This window comes from Patagioenas fasciata, chromosome 18, assembly GCF_037038585.1.
Source record: "Patagioenas fasciata isolate bPatFas1 chromosome 18, bPatFas1.hap1, whole genome shotgun sequence".
Taxonomy (NCBI): Eukaryota; Metazoa; Chordata; class Aves; order Columbiformes; family Columbidae; genus Patagioenas; species Patagioenas fasciata.
Window position 1 is genome coordinate 1,285,081 of NC_092537.1, and position 12,728 is coordinate 1,297,808.

Below are 12,728 nucleotides of genomic sequence, written 5' to 3' on the forward strand. Positions count from 1 at the left end.
GGCAGCACCGGAGTGGTACCTGCTCACTGCCACAGGTGTGATGGGGAGATGTTTGTTTGCTAAAAACGGGTTGCAACCTATAAACCTGGGCTGAATTCTGTGGTTTTTATTATTTGGCTGGAGCAGCGTTGCTATCGGAGGAGGCAGGTAGTAAGAGTTTATTCTCCGGGTTGAGATCAGGTCAGCAAGGAGCAATCGGAGCAAAGGGAAACGCTCAGTGTGCATTGGAGGAGAAGCAGCCATGGGCTCTCCCTTCCCTCCAGATTTATTTCCCCGATTCCCCACCACCTCCTGGGGCAGAGCCAGGTGTCCCCACCTTTCCCTTGCCTTGGGGTGTGGGGACAGGGACAGCCTGTCCTGTCACCCCCGGGACCAGCTGGGACTCAGCGCATCCTCAGAGCCCCGGGTGCCGCAGGCCCTGCCGCCTCCATGCCCGGCTGCGGAGCTCCCGGCACCGGCAGAGCCCTCCCGGAGAGGAGAGCGGCGGAGAGGACGGACCTGCAGCGGTGCACCCTGTCCCGCAGACGTGGGTGCCTGGCACCGTTGTGCCGTGCACGCCACGGCACCCCAAACAAAGGGGTCCCTGCGCCGAAGCTGAGCCAGGACAGGGGCTTTCCATGGGTGCCACCAGCTGCGGTGAGTCCCTGCAGCAGCCACACTTCAGGTGGGATCCCTGGGGGACACCGCAGATGGGCGATGGGTTCCTGGGTGGGTGGCGGGTTGGGTGAGCCTGTTCCCCAACACTGCTGGCCAGGGGAGCATTTGGGGTGGGAAAGGCAGGCGGCTGCAGGGAGAGCTCACACCTGCAGGCTCCGACCTGCGCACGGTGTGTCCTGCACTCACCCGGGCACCCAAGGGTGCCAAGGTGCCAGCAGCAGGCGGGTGGCATGGTCCTGCTGGGGTGAGCCGGGTAACCGCTCCCCTCTGGACGAAGGGCACGAGGAGTGAGTGAAACCCCACATCTGTGGGTGCGAGTTGGTGTCCAGGGGTTACCTGGGCTTTCGGGGACGTTTCTGGCAGCAGCCAGCACTGGGCCTTGGAGCTCGGGGAATGTGGGGGGACGGTGGGGGCAATGCCCCATTGCTGGCCCCCTGGGGTGTCCGGATGCAATCCCCAGGCCCTGCTGCAGCGCTGGGGCTGGGGGAAGCCCCCGCCTCGCTCGGCAGCATCTCCTGCGCGGCCGCAGCAGCGTCAGCAGACAAAGCTGGCAGGCGCTGGCGGCAGGAGGAGGGGACGGGGCTGCCGGGAAACTTGGGCGCTTCTCCCTGCCCTGCTTTTCAAAGTGCTTTTCAACCCTTTTCTTTTCTCTTGTTTTTTTTCTTCTCCGCATTCAAAAGCTGCTGAGAAGCAGCAAAAGGAACCGGCAACAAGTTCAGGAGGGGTGGGAGCGACATGGCCACCCCGCTCCGTGCTCCCCAGCCTCCCAGCACCCCGACCACGCCGCCATCCACCCCGGGGCTCTGCGTGGCCTGAGCTGCGCTGGAGGGGACAGGAGGGGGCCCGTCTCTCCCAGGCAGTTTTTCAAGTTGAGTGGGTGCCTTTCTTCCAGCCGGCGCCAGGCCAGCCCGCGGGAGCTTCCCCAGCAGCTCCCACATGCCGGCTGATGTTAATCCCTCCTGACTGCGCTGTCTCAGCCAGCGCCGCGCTCCCGTGACGGCGTCAGGTGAGGCGAGCAGCACCGCACCGGCCTCCGAGTGACACACGCTGGCCCCACGCGAGCGGATAGAGCTGCTGGTGGGGGCTCTGGCAAGCCTTCCTCCTCTTCCTCACCCAGCAACAAACCAGTGTCGGATCCAGCAGTAGCTTCTAGGGGACCCCTGCTCAACTGCGGGCTTGGGGCTTTGCCTCAGTTTCCTCGTATGGAAAGCAAGGGAAATAAAATTCGCCAAACAAACCGGCTATGAAAATGGCCCTGGTGCGAGGCGAGGAAGCGGCACGGCCTGGGAAGCAGACTGCCGGCACCGGCGGAGGCGGGCGATGCCGGACACCCTGGCTGCGGGCAGGGGCCGTGCCCTGGGTGGTTTGGCCGCAGTGCTCAGCCCGGCAGAGCTTTTCCCCTGCGCCAACCCCGGCATCGCGCTGTGCCACACTTGCCCTGCGGCCTGCAGGAGCGACGGCTCTGTGGTTGTGCCGTAAGCAGCCTCCTGCCCTTCCCACCAAAGGGAAGCATCTGCGCCAGCTGAGCCATCAAAGTGTCCAGTGCTGCCCAGACCCAGCTCCATCCAGTCAGTGCCGCCGAGCTCAGGGAATGGAGCTTCTTGCACTGATAACATGGGAAATCTTCATCTCCCTGCACTGTTGTGCCCCAGCACCTGAGCCCCCAGCGTGGCATGGCTGGGGGCATCTTGGAACCCACCACCACCCCCTGCGCCCCAGCCAGGCCCCCTCTGCAGAGCCGCCAGACGCTCCGGAATATGCAAGAAACGCTGCATTAGGCAGATTCGGGATAATCTCATCTCTCCCGCCCCTTTTCTCCCACAAAGGTCTCGCCTTAATCCCCGGCTGTGCAGCCCTGCACTCTCCCTTTCAGCATCGCCAGGGTGGCCACGGTGTCCCCATCGTTGTGTCCTGGCCACGGACCACCCAACTGCCCCACGGCCCGGAGGGGCCCTGCGATCCCCCGAGGGGGACAGGCAGCGGGGCTGGCTGGGGACTGAGAGCTGGGGGATGGTGGAGGGCGAGTGTGGGTGCTGGTGTCACGGTCATGAGTGGAACGGGGAGACTGGTGCTGCCCCGTGTCTGAACACACCTCCTCATGGCGGCTCAGTTTGCTCTTCATTCCCCTTAATTAATTACAGTCGGTTACCCCCCACCTCCCCAGCCCCGGCCGGTCTGGCGGGGTGCAGCCAGCCCCTGCTCTGCCCGCGGGGACCCCACTTGGGACCCCCAAAGAGCGAACGGATCCGGAACCCCCACCTCAGTGGATCCCCGCACCACGCCCATGGAGGGGCCGCGGACCCTACTCGTGGCCCTACTCGGGGGGACACCCCCCAATCCACCGCGGGACCCCCCCCACGGGCCGGGCCGCGCCCGGGACAAGGGTCACCCCCCCCGCCCCACTCGGGTTTGAATGGAGGGCGTGGGACTGCCCCGTGACGTGGCGCCGCGCCATTGGCTCGGGCGGGGCGATGACATCATGCCCGCTCGGCGGTGGGGGGGGGGGCCGGGTTCGCTCCCGCTCGGCTCGGCCATGGCCCGGCAGCGGGGCCCGGGCGCGCAGGTACGGGGGCTCCGGGGCACGGGGGGACTCGGTTTAGCCCGGTTCGGCTCGGTTCAGCCCGGGCCGGCTTGGCTCGGCTCGGTTCGGTTCGTCTAGACGCGGGGGGAGGCAGCCGGGCCCCGGCTCGGCTATTGTCCAGCGGCGGGCGGGGTCCCCGGAGCTGCTCCGAGCCCCGCTCCGGTAACGGGCTGTGGGCGGTGGCGACCCCCTCTCCAACCCCTCCGGCACACCGGGGCTTGGGGCCGGTCCGCGGCGCGGGTGGACGAAGGGGTTAACAGGATGCGGAGCCGTGTTTGCCCGGTGTGAGCCACCGGCCTGGCTCACCCCGCCCCGGCTATCGGCGGCCGCTCGCCCGCGGCTCCCCGCGCCCTCGAGCGCGGCGGGGGCTTCCCGGTGCCCGGAGCCGGCGGTGGCCGCAGCCGGGGCGGTGGCTGCCCGGGGCCCTTCTCGGAAAGGCTGATCCTCCCCGCGCTGGAGCGGGTCCAGCAGCACCCCTGGGCTGGCCGGGGCCGGGCGCGGGCGGGTGCTGAGTCAGAGCCGCCCGAAATCCCCCTCCAGCTCATCCTCCTGCAGCCCGGACAGGGCTCCGGGTCCCACCCAGCGCTGCTCGCCGTCGCTGGGGAGCACACGGCAGCTCCCATGGGTGCACCGGGGAGCAAGCATCGGGCCGGCTCCGCAAGCCCGGGCACGGGGCTGGCTCCCGAACCCGCTCCGGTGCGGGACGGCACCCAGAGAGCCGGGGCTGGTGGGCAGCGGGTGCCCGTGGGGAGCTGGACACAACCCACACCGCCCTGGGTTGACCCCGGCACTGGCAGTGTGAAGTATGGATGTTTCCAAGTGCCGAATCTATAGATTAGGGAGGCTGTTATAGGGGGAGCTGAGATCGTTAGCGGTCTGGGGGAGAAACTGAGGCAGCGAGGGGAGCGCAGGTCTCTGCGCCCCAGGACGGAGCTCTCTCCCTAGTTGGACACGCAGTAAACAAGTCTGTTTTGGACACAGCTCCCTCGGAGACCGTGGAGCGAATCCAGCTGAGGTTTAGCACCGAGGAGTTTCAGTGGGTTTGGGTCCTGGTGGGGAGAAGAACAAGGCTGGCCCGAATCCTTCTCCCCGGGGGCACCCACCCCACTCTGTGCCGTGGGGCTCCCTCCACGGCCACACCGGCAGCCCCACGCCGTTCCCCGCAGGCAGCCCCGCTGCCGGCAGCGTTGTGCTGACCATGGCGGTCTCTCCCTTTGTTCGCTGGGTTTTGTCGCGAGCACAAACAGCTGGCGCAGCCGCGGGCCCCCCAAGCCGGCCGGCTGTGGGGTGCTGGGCCCCGCCGGCAGGTAGGGTGCTGCAGCCGAGCCGTGGGAAGGCTGCCTGTTTACTTCCCATCCACCCCAGCGAAACCGCAGGAATTTGGAGCCTGGCAGAGGTCGGGAGGTCTGTTTAGCCCCAGTATCCTGTGGGACCCCAGCCAGCCCCTGTTGTTGTGAGAGACAGAGCTGGGGCCAGCGAGGAGATAACCTTTCCCCCCGGAAACGTCCCCTCCTCGCCCTGGAGAGCCATGGGCTGGTTCGTGGCCCCGTAACAGGAGGATTTATGGTCCTGTGCGTGTTCTGGCGTGTCCTGCCAATAGTTCTTTGCTGAACTCTGGCTAGCTCCTGGTTGTCGGCAGTCCCTGGGGAGAGCTGCTCTGCTTTTGGCACTGGCGTGCCAGAAGTTTCCCGGCTTGGCTCTGATCGGTGTGCCGATAGCCCGGGCAAGAGCTGAGCTTCACCTCCTGCCCTGGCGAGCTATCTCACCAGCCCCAGCTCTGATGCTCACTGCCGGTTGCCTTTCTGCTTCCAGAGGCGCTGCCGGGGCTGCTCCGTGCATCCCCAGGCTGAGCTGCAGCAGAGTCCTGGTGCCAGGGACAGGACCAGACCTGTCACCCACTGGGGAGGAGACGGTCACCGGGGCGCCTGGGCTGCCGCACTAACAGGACTGGCTGCCCCCAGGCCTTGGGAAGAGTCACCAGAGAGCCTGGTGTGACCGGGGCTGGCGGTGTCAGGGTGTGCTCCGTGCCCTGTCTCCATCAGCTGTCTGCCAGGCACCGACATCAAAGGGCCTCCTGAGCTGGATCCCCAGGAGCTCTGTACCAGAAAGTGGGGCTGAGTAGCTGCTGTGTCCTCCCTGCCCAGCATGCAGGTTCTCCCTGACCCCAGGTAACACGGGGGTGTCCAACCGGTCCAGCACAGCCCCTGCCCCAGCGCCTGGCTGGCGAGGAAGAGCATCCTCTGATCTCTGGGCTGGAGGCTGCTGCCTGGGGCATCTGCACGGCAAAGCTGGGGAGGCTCGTTTGGAGCCGGCCGGGCTGGCTGGGATGCTTCCCCTCCATGGGTTTGGCTCTCCCAGCCCCTGAGTGGGACGAGCCAGGGGCAGGATGCGTGGGAGCGTGGCTGGAATCGGCCTTTCCCTCATGTGCACCGTGCACTGGGCTCTTTCTTTAAGCTACTGGACCCTGTGGCGACTGATGCTGGGTGGGGTGAGATGGGAAGGATGGGGAGTCTTTGTGGGAAGCCTGCAGCATCGGAGCACACGGTCCTGGTACCCAGCTGGGGCTGTCCCACCTTCCACACTGGCTGCAGTTCCCCAGCCACCCATTCGCAGAGAGAATCGTGTCCCCAGGGACGTGAGGCTTCTCAGCTTGTGGTCCCAAAGGGCTGAGAGGGCAGGTGGGAAGCAGTGCATGATCTGTTGGTTCACTTGATCCCTCTCGTCCTTGACCCACGCTTGCAGGTCCCATCCTCTCCCCTTTCCCCGACGCTCTGCTGGAACTTGGCCGTGCCCAGGGCCGGCTGCGCCAGGGCGGGCAGCGCTGCCTGCCGCGGCTCTCGGGTTACCCAGCCGCTTCCCCAGTAGGCAGCTGGAGAGGCGGCGGTGGCAAAGCCACCCTGGCCTGGTTTCCTCTGTGAAAGCGCCGGCAGTGGGAATGTCACAGGATCCGCTCTCCCCGAGCGAAAGGAGGAGAAAAGGGCTCTGTGTCCCGCTCCCTGCGGGCAGGACGGGGCTGGCAGCCGGGCTGTGCGGGCAGCAGCGTCCCCCATGCTGCCGGCACCTCTTGGGGTGAGCTGGGAGCAGAGCGCCGGGGGACTGGGCAGACTTTGGCTGCTATGAAAAGGCTTTGTGGGCAGGAGCATCAAAGGGGGTCACGCAGCTTGTTTGGGGGCTGTGATGGCGATGGAAGGGCGATGGAGAGCCGCTGGCCGGGGAGGCTGCCGCGGCACGCCGGTAATGCTCCAACCTCCTGGTGGCCCCTTCGCCGCCGCTTGCAAAGTATCTCACAAATGCTGAACTTGGCCCCGAAATCTAAATACAAGGGAGGGACAGTCCCCAGATGGCCTAAATCAGCAGCACGGTTGCCTGGCCCAGCTGGGGAGCTCGCTGGGGGTGTTTGTCTTGTGTAAAAGCGAGGGCTGGAGGAACGCTGGCCCAGGAGAGCTGGCGAGGGGAGGGCGACTGTGCCACGCACACGCGGAGGCTCAGCTGGGCGTGCGGGACACCCTGCCAAGGGGAGCGGGGCTGCAGCGAGCCGCTCGTCTGCGTTCGGTTGGGGCGAGGAGGGGGAGAACTCCACTCGTCTCCCAGTTTGAGGATGCAGAGAAGTTTGTGCGGCTGCTCTGCCTCTTCCCCCAGCTGCTGGGGGTAAACTGGGGGCTCCCCCCGCCGGAGCCCCCAGGAGTGTCGCATCCCTGGGGCTCTGCCCAGGGCCATGGGGTGGTGGGATCCTGCCAGGGATGGATGGGGAGCGCCGCCATGTGCCATCGTCACCATGCCATGGGGAACGCCAGCTCCATATGGGAGCCGTGCATGGGAGGGAACCGGGACTTTGCACCCGTGTGGGGTCAGAGTCCATCCTGCCTGCACAGAACCAGCCCGGCCGCAGCCTGAGGCTGCGCTGCCCTGGTGGGGCACGGATGGGTGTCACAGGTTTGGGAAGGGATGGGGCAGGAGCTGTGCTGTGCTGGGAGCTGTGGGGCAGATGCTGTGGCCCCTGCGCTGTCCGGCTGAGCAGGGACAGGACTGGGTTGTGCTGGGACCGCGGGCTGTGGGGCTGGGACTCTTTTCCAGGTGACACTGCGGAGCTGTTCAGTGCACCCTGTGGCTGGGTGGGCAATGGGGGGAACATGGCCCCCGCCCCCAGCCGAGATGTCGGTCTCTTTCCCGTGGCTGTCACAGTGTCACCGGCTGTGCCCAAAGGGAGGAAGAGGGCGGCTGCAAACCCTTCCTCCCGGCAGCCTCTCCTGGGACCACCTGGGGCTGCCTGGCGCCGGGGAAGCGCAGGATGCAGTGACGTGGTCGCTGTCCTTGTCCCCTCCGCTGTGGCCACAGGCGCTGGGCTGGATGGGTCGGCTGGTGGCACTGAGGTGGCTGTGGGAAGGAGGAACGTGCCTCTCCACATCCCGGTCAGCCAGGGCCCTCGTCATCTCTGCCGCCCCTGAGTCACGGCAGTGACAGTGAGGTGGCCGGGGCGGGTGGGCACGGCCACGCACGGGCTCAGCACCGCGGTACAGCGAGGAGCAGCGCAAACGGCTTTGGGGTGCCTGAGGGTGGCAGCGAGGCTGTGTCCCCGTGTCCCCATCCTGCCAGGTGGGAAGGGGTCCCCGCGGGTGCTGCCTGGCCCTATCCCGGCCCCCCCATCCCACCGCTGGGCTGGCGGTGCCTCCCGGGGCTCTGCGCCCTCCTCGCACACTTCCTGCCGTCTGCTTCCAATTCCTCCTGGCGTCCGCTCCTCCCTGCTTTCTGCCAATTAAAGAAAACTAAAATTCCAGGCATCTTCTGGGCGTGCGGCTCCCGGAGGCTCCAGCGCTGCCGTGCCCCATGTCAGCGAGCTGCGGCTGCACGGGGAGGGGACAGTGGGTGCAAACGGTGCCCGTTTGCATGGGGCACAGGGTTGGGACTATCCTGCAGTGCCCCTGTGCCCAGGTCTTTCTCCTGTGGTTCTTTCTATGCGTCTGCCCCATGGATGGGGTCTGGGACCTGCTCATTTAGGGGGTGTGGGAGCTTGGGGTGTCTGGGGACCCGTCCCTGCAGAGTGATGTTCTGTATGGCGGCTGTTCCTGGGGCAGTGGAGCAGCTGCTGGGCACAGGGGTGACCAGCCTGGTGGGGTGAGGGCTGGTGTCGGCAGGGCTGTGTCCTCAAAACCTGACCATGTCCCTCTCTCCTGTCCCCTAGGAGTGACCCATCCGTGACGCCGGTGTCAGCCCAGCGCAGGGCAGCAGGTGTGAGCCGCGACCGGTTCCGTGGGACGCCGAGCTCCGTGTCAGCCGCCCCGGCGCAGCCGCTCCTGGCCGCAGCCATGCCGATCCTCAAGCAGCTCGTCTCCAACTCTGCCCACTCCAAGCGGCGCTCGCGGGCCGACCTGACGGCCGAGATGATCAGCGCGCCCTTGGGGGACTTCCGCCACACCATGCACGTGGGGCGGGCGGGGGACGCCTTTGGGGACACGTCCTTCCTCACCAGCAAGGCAGGGGAGCCGGAGGTGGGCGAGGAGCCCGGCGCCTCCAAACCCAGCCTGCTCTCCCGCCGCTTCCGCAGCAGCAAGCGCTCGCAGTCGGTGACGCGGGGTGACCGGCAGGACATGCTGGGGTCGCTGCGGGACTCAGCTCTGTTCGTGAAGAACGCTGTGTCCCTGCCACAGCTCAACGAGAAGGAGGTGGACAGGAGCGCGGGGCAGCTGCCCAAGAGCCTCTCCTCCAGCCCGGTGAAGAAGCTGCCCGAGGAGGGGAGTCCTGAAGAGCAGCAGCACCCGAACGGGGCGGCTGCTAGGCCGCTGAGCCCCAGCTTGGACGAGCGTGACTTCGGGGACATCACGGAGCTGCCCGTCGTGGTGGCCAAGAGCGGGGCGGGCATGAAGCACGCCGAGTCCATCATGTCCTTCCACATCGACCTGGGGCCCTCCATGCTCGGGGACGTGCTGAGCATCATGGATAAGGAGCAGTGGGAGCAGGACGAAGACGCCGAGCTGGAGGAGAGCCGCGAGGAGGAGGAGGATGCCGCCCTGCCTGGTTCCGTGCCGGCAGCCCCGCTGAGCCAGAGCCCGTCCCGCGGTGCCGGCGGCCGCTGCCCCAGGGACAGCAGTTCGGTGTCCGGCTGCCCCGCGGGGCCTGAGGAGCGCAGCCCTGTCCGCGGGCCACCGAGCCAGCGGGGGGGACCCCTGAAACGCCCCGACAAGGAGTTTTCGTTTGCTGATGAAGATGACGATGAGATCAGAGTATAAAAAGCGGGCGGTTGAGCCAAGAGGTCTGGTTCTCGTTTGCGGTTGTTGGACACGGGGCTGAATGCTCCGGTGCTGCAATGGGTGGCACCGGGGAAGACTCAACTCCTCACTTGTTCCCCGTCCCCGGCGGCGATGGCCGTGGGACAGGACAGTGCTCTGCTCCGGGCTGGGGACAGCCCCGACACCTCCTGCCCCTGGGGAGGAAAGCAGACCTGATTTTGGTTCTTTCTGTTGGACTTTGGATATTAGCTCTTTTCTTCTCCCCTCTCCCCGCCATGTAAAGCAATATAGGATCAAACAAGACGAGGCTTTGAAGTTTTAGCCCCTTTAGTAATATATATATATTATTTTTTCCACCGTACGGTTTTTACTGCTCTCCGATTTGTACTTAACTTTCTTTACTCTTGTGATTGGTTTTTACGGAGGGGAGATGTCCCATGAGGAAGGACTCGGCTCTGGAGCTCAGGGGGGACCTCAGGACCACGGGTGGCCCCAGCTCCCCAGGTTTCTCGGGGACCTTCTGCAGACCAGGAGCCTCCAGCCCTGTGCTGCGGGGTCGCTCCCCACCCCTCGGATGGATGGATGGATCCATCCCCAATGCCTGACCCTCCAAACAGCCCAGGGGTCGCGGGGATGCCGATGGGGGTGTGGGTCTGTCCCTCAGGGTCCTGCGTGCCAGGTGGCCACTGTCATGGGGTTTTATACCATGTATGTACAAATGCAAAGAATAAAAGGAAACAGTAGTGACAGCAGTGGCCTGAGTTCCTGGGGGACGATGTGCATGGGGACGTGCGTTTGCACTGTGCTGCACAGGTGGAGACTGGCTTTCTCCGTGCTTCCACTGTCCCCAGGCCCTGTCCCTTCGCTGTGTGTCCCTGGCTGGTCCCCTGGCCAGCGTTCGGCACCGTGCTGGATCTGCCCATCGCTGCCTGCGGCGGGAGGAAGCGGCCGAGCTCCTGCGGGCCGGATCTGGCTCCAGGCTGGGACCCTCTGGCCAGGTCGGGCTCTGCCAAGGGGCAGCTCTGCCAAGGGGCAGCTCTGCCAAGGTGCCGCTCTGCTCCCTGCAGCCCCGCTCCCAGGCAGCCAGGGAGGAGAGGACAGCGATGGTGGGGCAGGACTGGCTGTCCCCGCTCCCATGGGCTGGGGACCAGGGTTTGGGTTGCCCCGGGGGGCTCCCAGCCCCACCGTGAGGGTGGATGGAGGGGCCACATCCAGCACGGTGAGTGGGCATGTTGCTCCCATCCCACAGCTCAGCCCTGGGTGCCAGCAAGACACTGCCAGGGCTGCCGTCTCTCTCCAGCACCACTGATGTGGGGCTGTGATGGGGCAAAGAACTGGGAGCAGCCCCAGAGCCCTTCCCTGAGTGAGGGGAGAGCACGGCTGTGCCAGGAGCACCGGCCAAGCTCTCCAACATCTCCTGGTCCCAAGAAGGGCTGGGTGTCCCTGTTACCCCAGTATGATCTCCCCCAGGGAAGCCGGTGGGAGCGAGCGAGCGCTGTGCCATGGCGGGGACACAATGGGGTCCTGTGCGTGTGCCAGGGCCAGCACAAGGTCCCCTGGCCTGGTACATTGGGCTATTGTCCGGGTTGGGGAGAACAACAGCAGCTGTGGCTGGTGGCTCTGAGCTCACCGGGTTGCTCACTGCGGCACAGACCCTGTGCCAGGGTCCCAGGGCCACTGCACCCTGTCCCTGCTTCGAGCACCCTCCCCTGAGCCCGCCGTCCTGCTCGCTCCCTCCCAGGAGGTCACCAGGCTGCTAGGGGACCTGGCTCCTCTTGTCCCATAATGATGCTCTGACATGAGGCAGTGGGGCAGGTCACCAGGGGTTTGTACATCTTGCCAGGGCCCCCTCGCTCCCCAGGGCCTCACTGGTGCTGCAGGGAAGGGAGAGGCCCTGGAGTGACCGGGTGCTGGCTGCCTGTGACCGTCACTCGGCAATCACGATCTTTGTGACGCCTGTCGGCTCCAGCCTCCCGCTCGGCAGCACCGCGCTGCTGCGAGCCGACGGGGCAGAAAGTGCTCGCTGGGGACATGGGGGACACGGGCCCACTCGATGGGATGGGATGGGATGGGATGGGATGGGATGGGATGGGATGGGATGGGATGGGATGGGATGGTGGCTCTGGCACACCATGAGTGAGCCAGTGCAATGGGGAGTAGCACCAGCACCACTGCAATGTCCCACCAGTGCCTGCTGCAGGGGACTGCAGGATGGGCAGCTGCACCCCCAGGCCCCCCAAAATCCCTCCATCTGCACAGCATGGGGTTGGCACCCCGGTGCGGGACCTGGCGTGTGTGTGGGATGCAGCTGGCACGACAGCGCGGTGCTGGGCGGGTGCACAGCACCGGTGCGGGGCTGCAGCCCCTGCAGGCAGCGCTCGGGCAGGCGGGCAGCACCGGTCCAGTGCATTGATAGCGAGTGACAGAATGGGAGCAGGGCTCCGTCCCCGATGTGTCAGGCCAATGTCGCTCCAGGCGCCCACCGGGGATGCGCGTGGCCACGGGAGCCGCGTGATGGAGAAGGGCCGGAGCGCTGGGTTAAACCCGGGGGCTGCATGGTCTTGTCTGGGTGGGCTCCCGGTAAGTAGCGTGGCACTGTGGCTGTGCCCGGCACGTGCCACTGCAGCCTGCCACGTGTTCAAGTTCCCAGCCCGGAAATGGGGACCAGAGGGGTTTCTCATCCACCATCCCCACCAGAAGCCTGGGCATGTGGGTCTGTCCTGCTGGACGCTGCAGAGCGGGGCTGGGGACGGTGCTGCTGTGCACCCAGCAATGCTCAAAGCATCCAGAGTGCAACAAAAACTCCAGGATCTGTCCTCTGTCATCTGAGCTTTTGGTTAGAGTCCATTTGGCGCTGGGAAGGCTGAGCAGCAGCCCCGCTGCGAGGGGGTTAACCAGCTCCCCGCCAGCCCCCGCAGACCCGCTGCTCCCGGGGAGATGGGGACCAGCTGTGCTGCCCAGCGCTGGGGCTGGAGGAGAAGCAGATGTCGGTGCAGAGGCGATTATGGGGAATGTGATGGGGCCCGGGGCTGAGCTGCCTGCAGCTGGGCTGCAGCACCAGGCGATCCCAGCTGCAAATTGGGATCAGATGTGGGCAGCCTCTCTTGCTAAACAAAATGCTCAGGGCTGCTGCTTGGGCTGGTTTTGCTCTGGCTTGGATAGGAGGGGTTTTGAGTGCTGCTGAGCCTGGGGTGGTTGTGGTGACCTGCAGGGCGCTGTGTGCCCTTGGGAGATCTTTGCTTTCTTAGGGCAGCCCCTTTGTAGCC

General features: G+C 65.8%; 2 protein-coding genes across 2 annotated transcripts in view; one reads left to right on the forward strand and one right to left on the reverse strand.

Annotated features, from left to right (window-relative positions):
- Window positions 1-12,728, reverse strand: part of RPL38 (ribosomal protein L38) — a 182,851-nt gene that overhangs the window by 88,704 nt on the left and 81,419 nt on the right. The window lies entirely within an intron of this gene.
- CDC42EP4 (CDC42 effector protein 4) lies at window positions 3,139-10,211 on the forward strand. Its single transcript, XM_065852685.2, has 2 exons — window positions 3,139-3,220; window positions 8,418-10,211. The coding sequence occupies exon 2, from the start codon at window positions 8,542-8,544 to the stop codon at window positions 9,460-9,462; it is 921 nt and encodes a 306-aa protein (XP_065708757.1). The 5' UTR covers window positions 3,139-3,220; window positions 8,418-8,541; the 3' UTR covers window positions 9,463-10,211.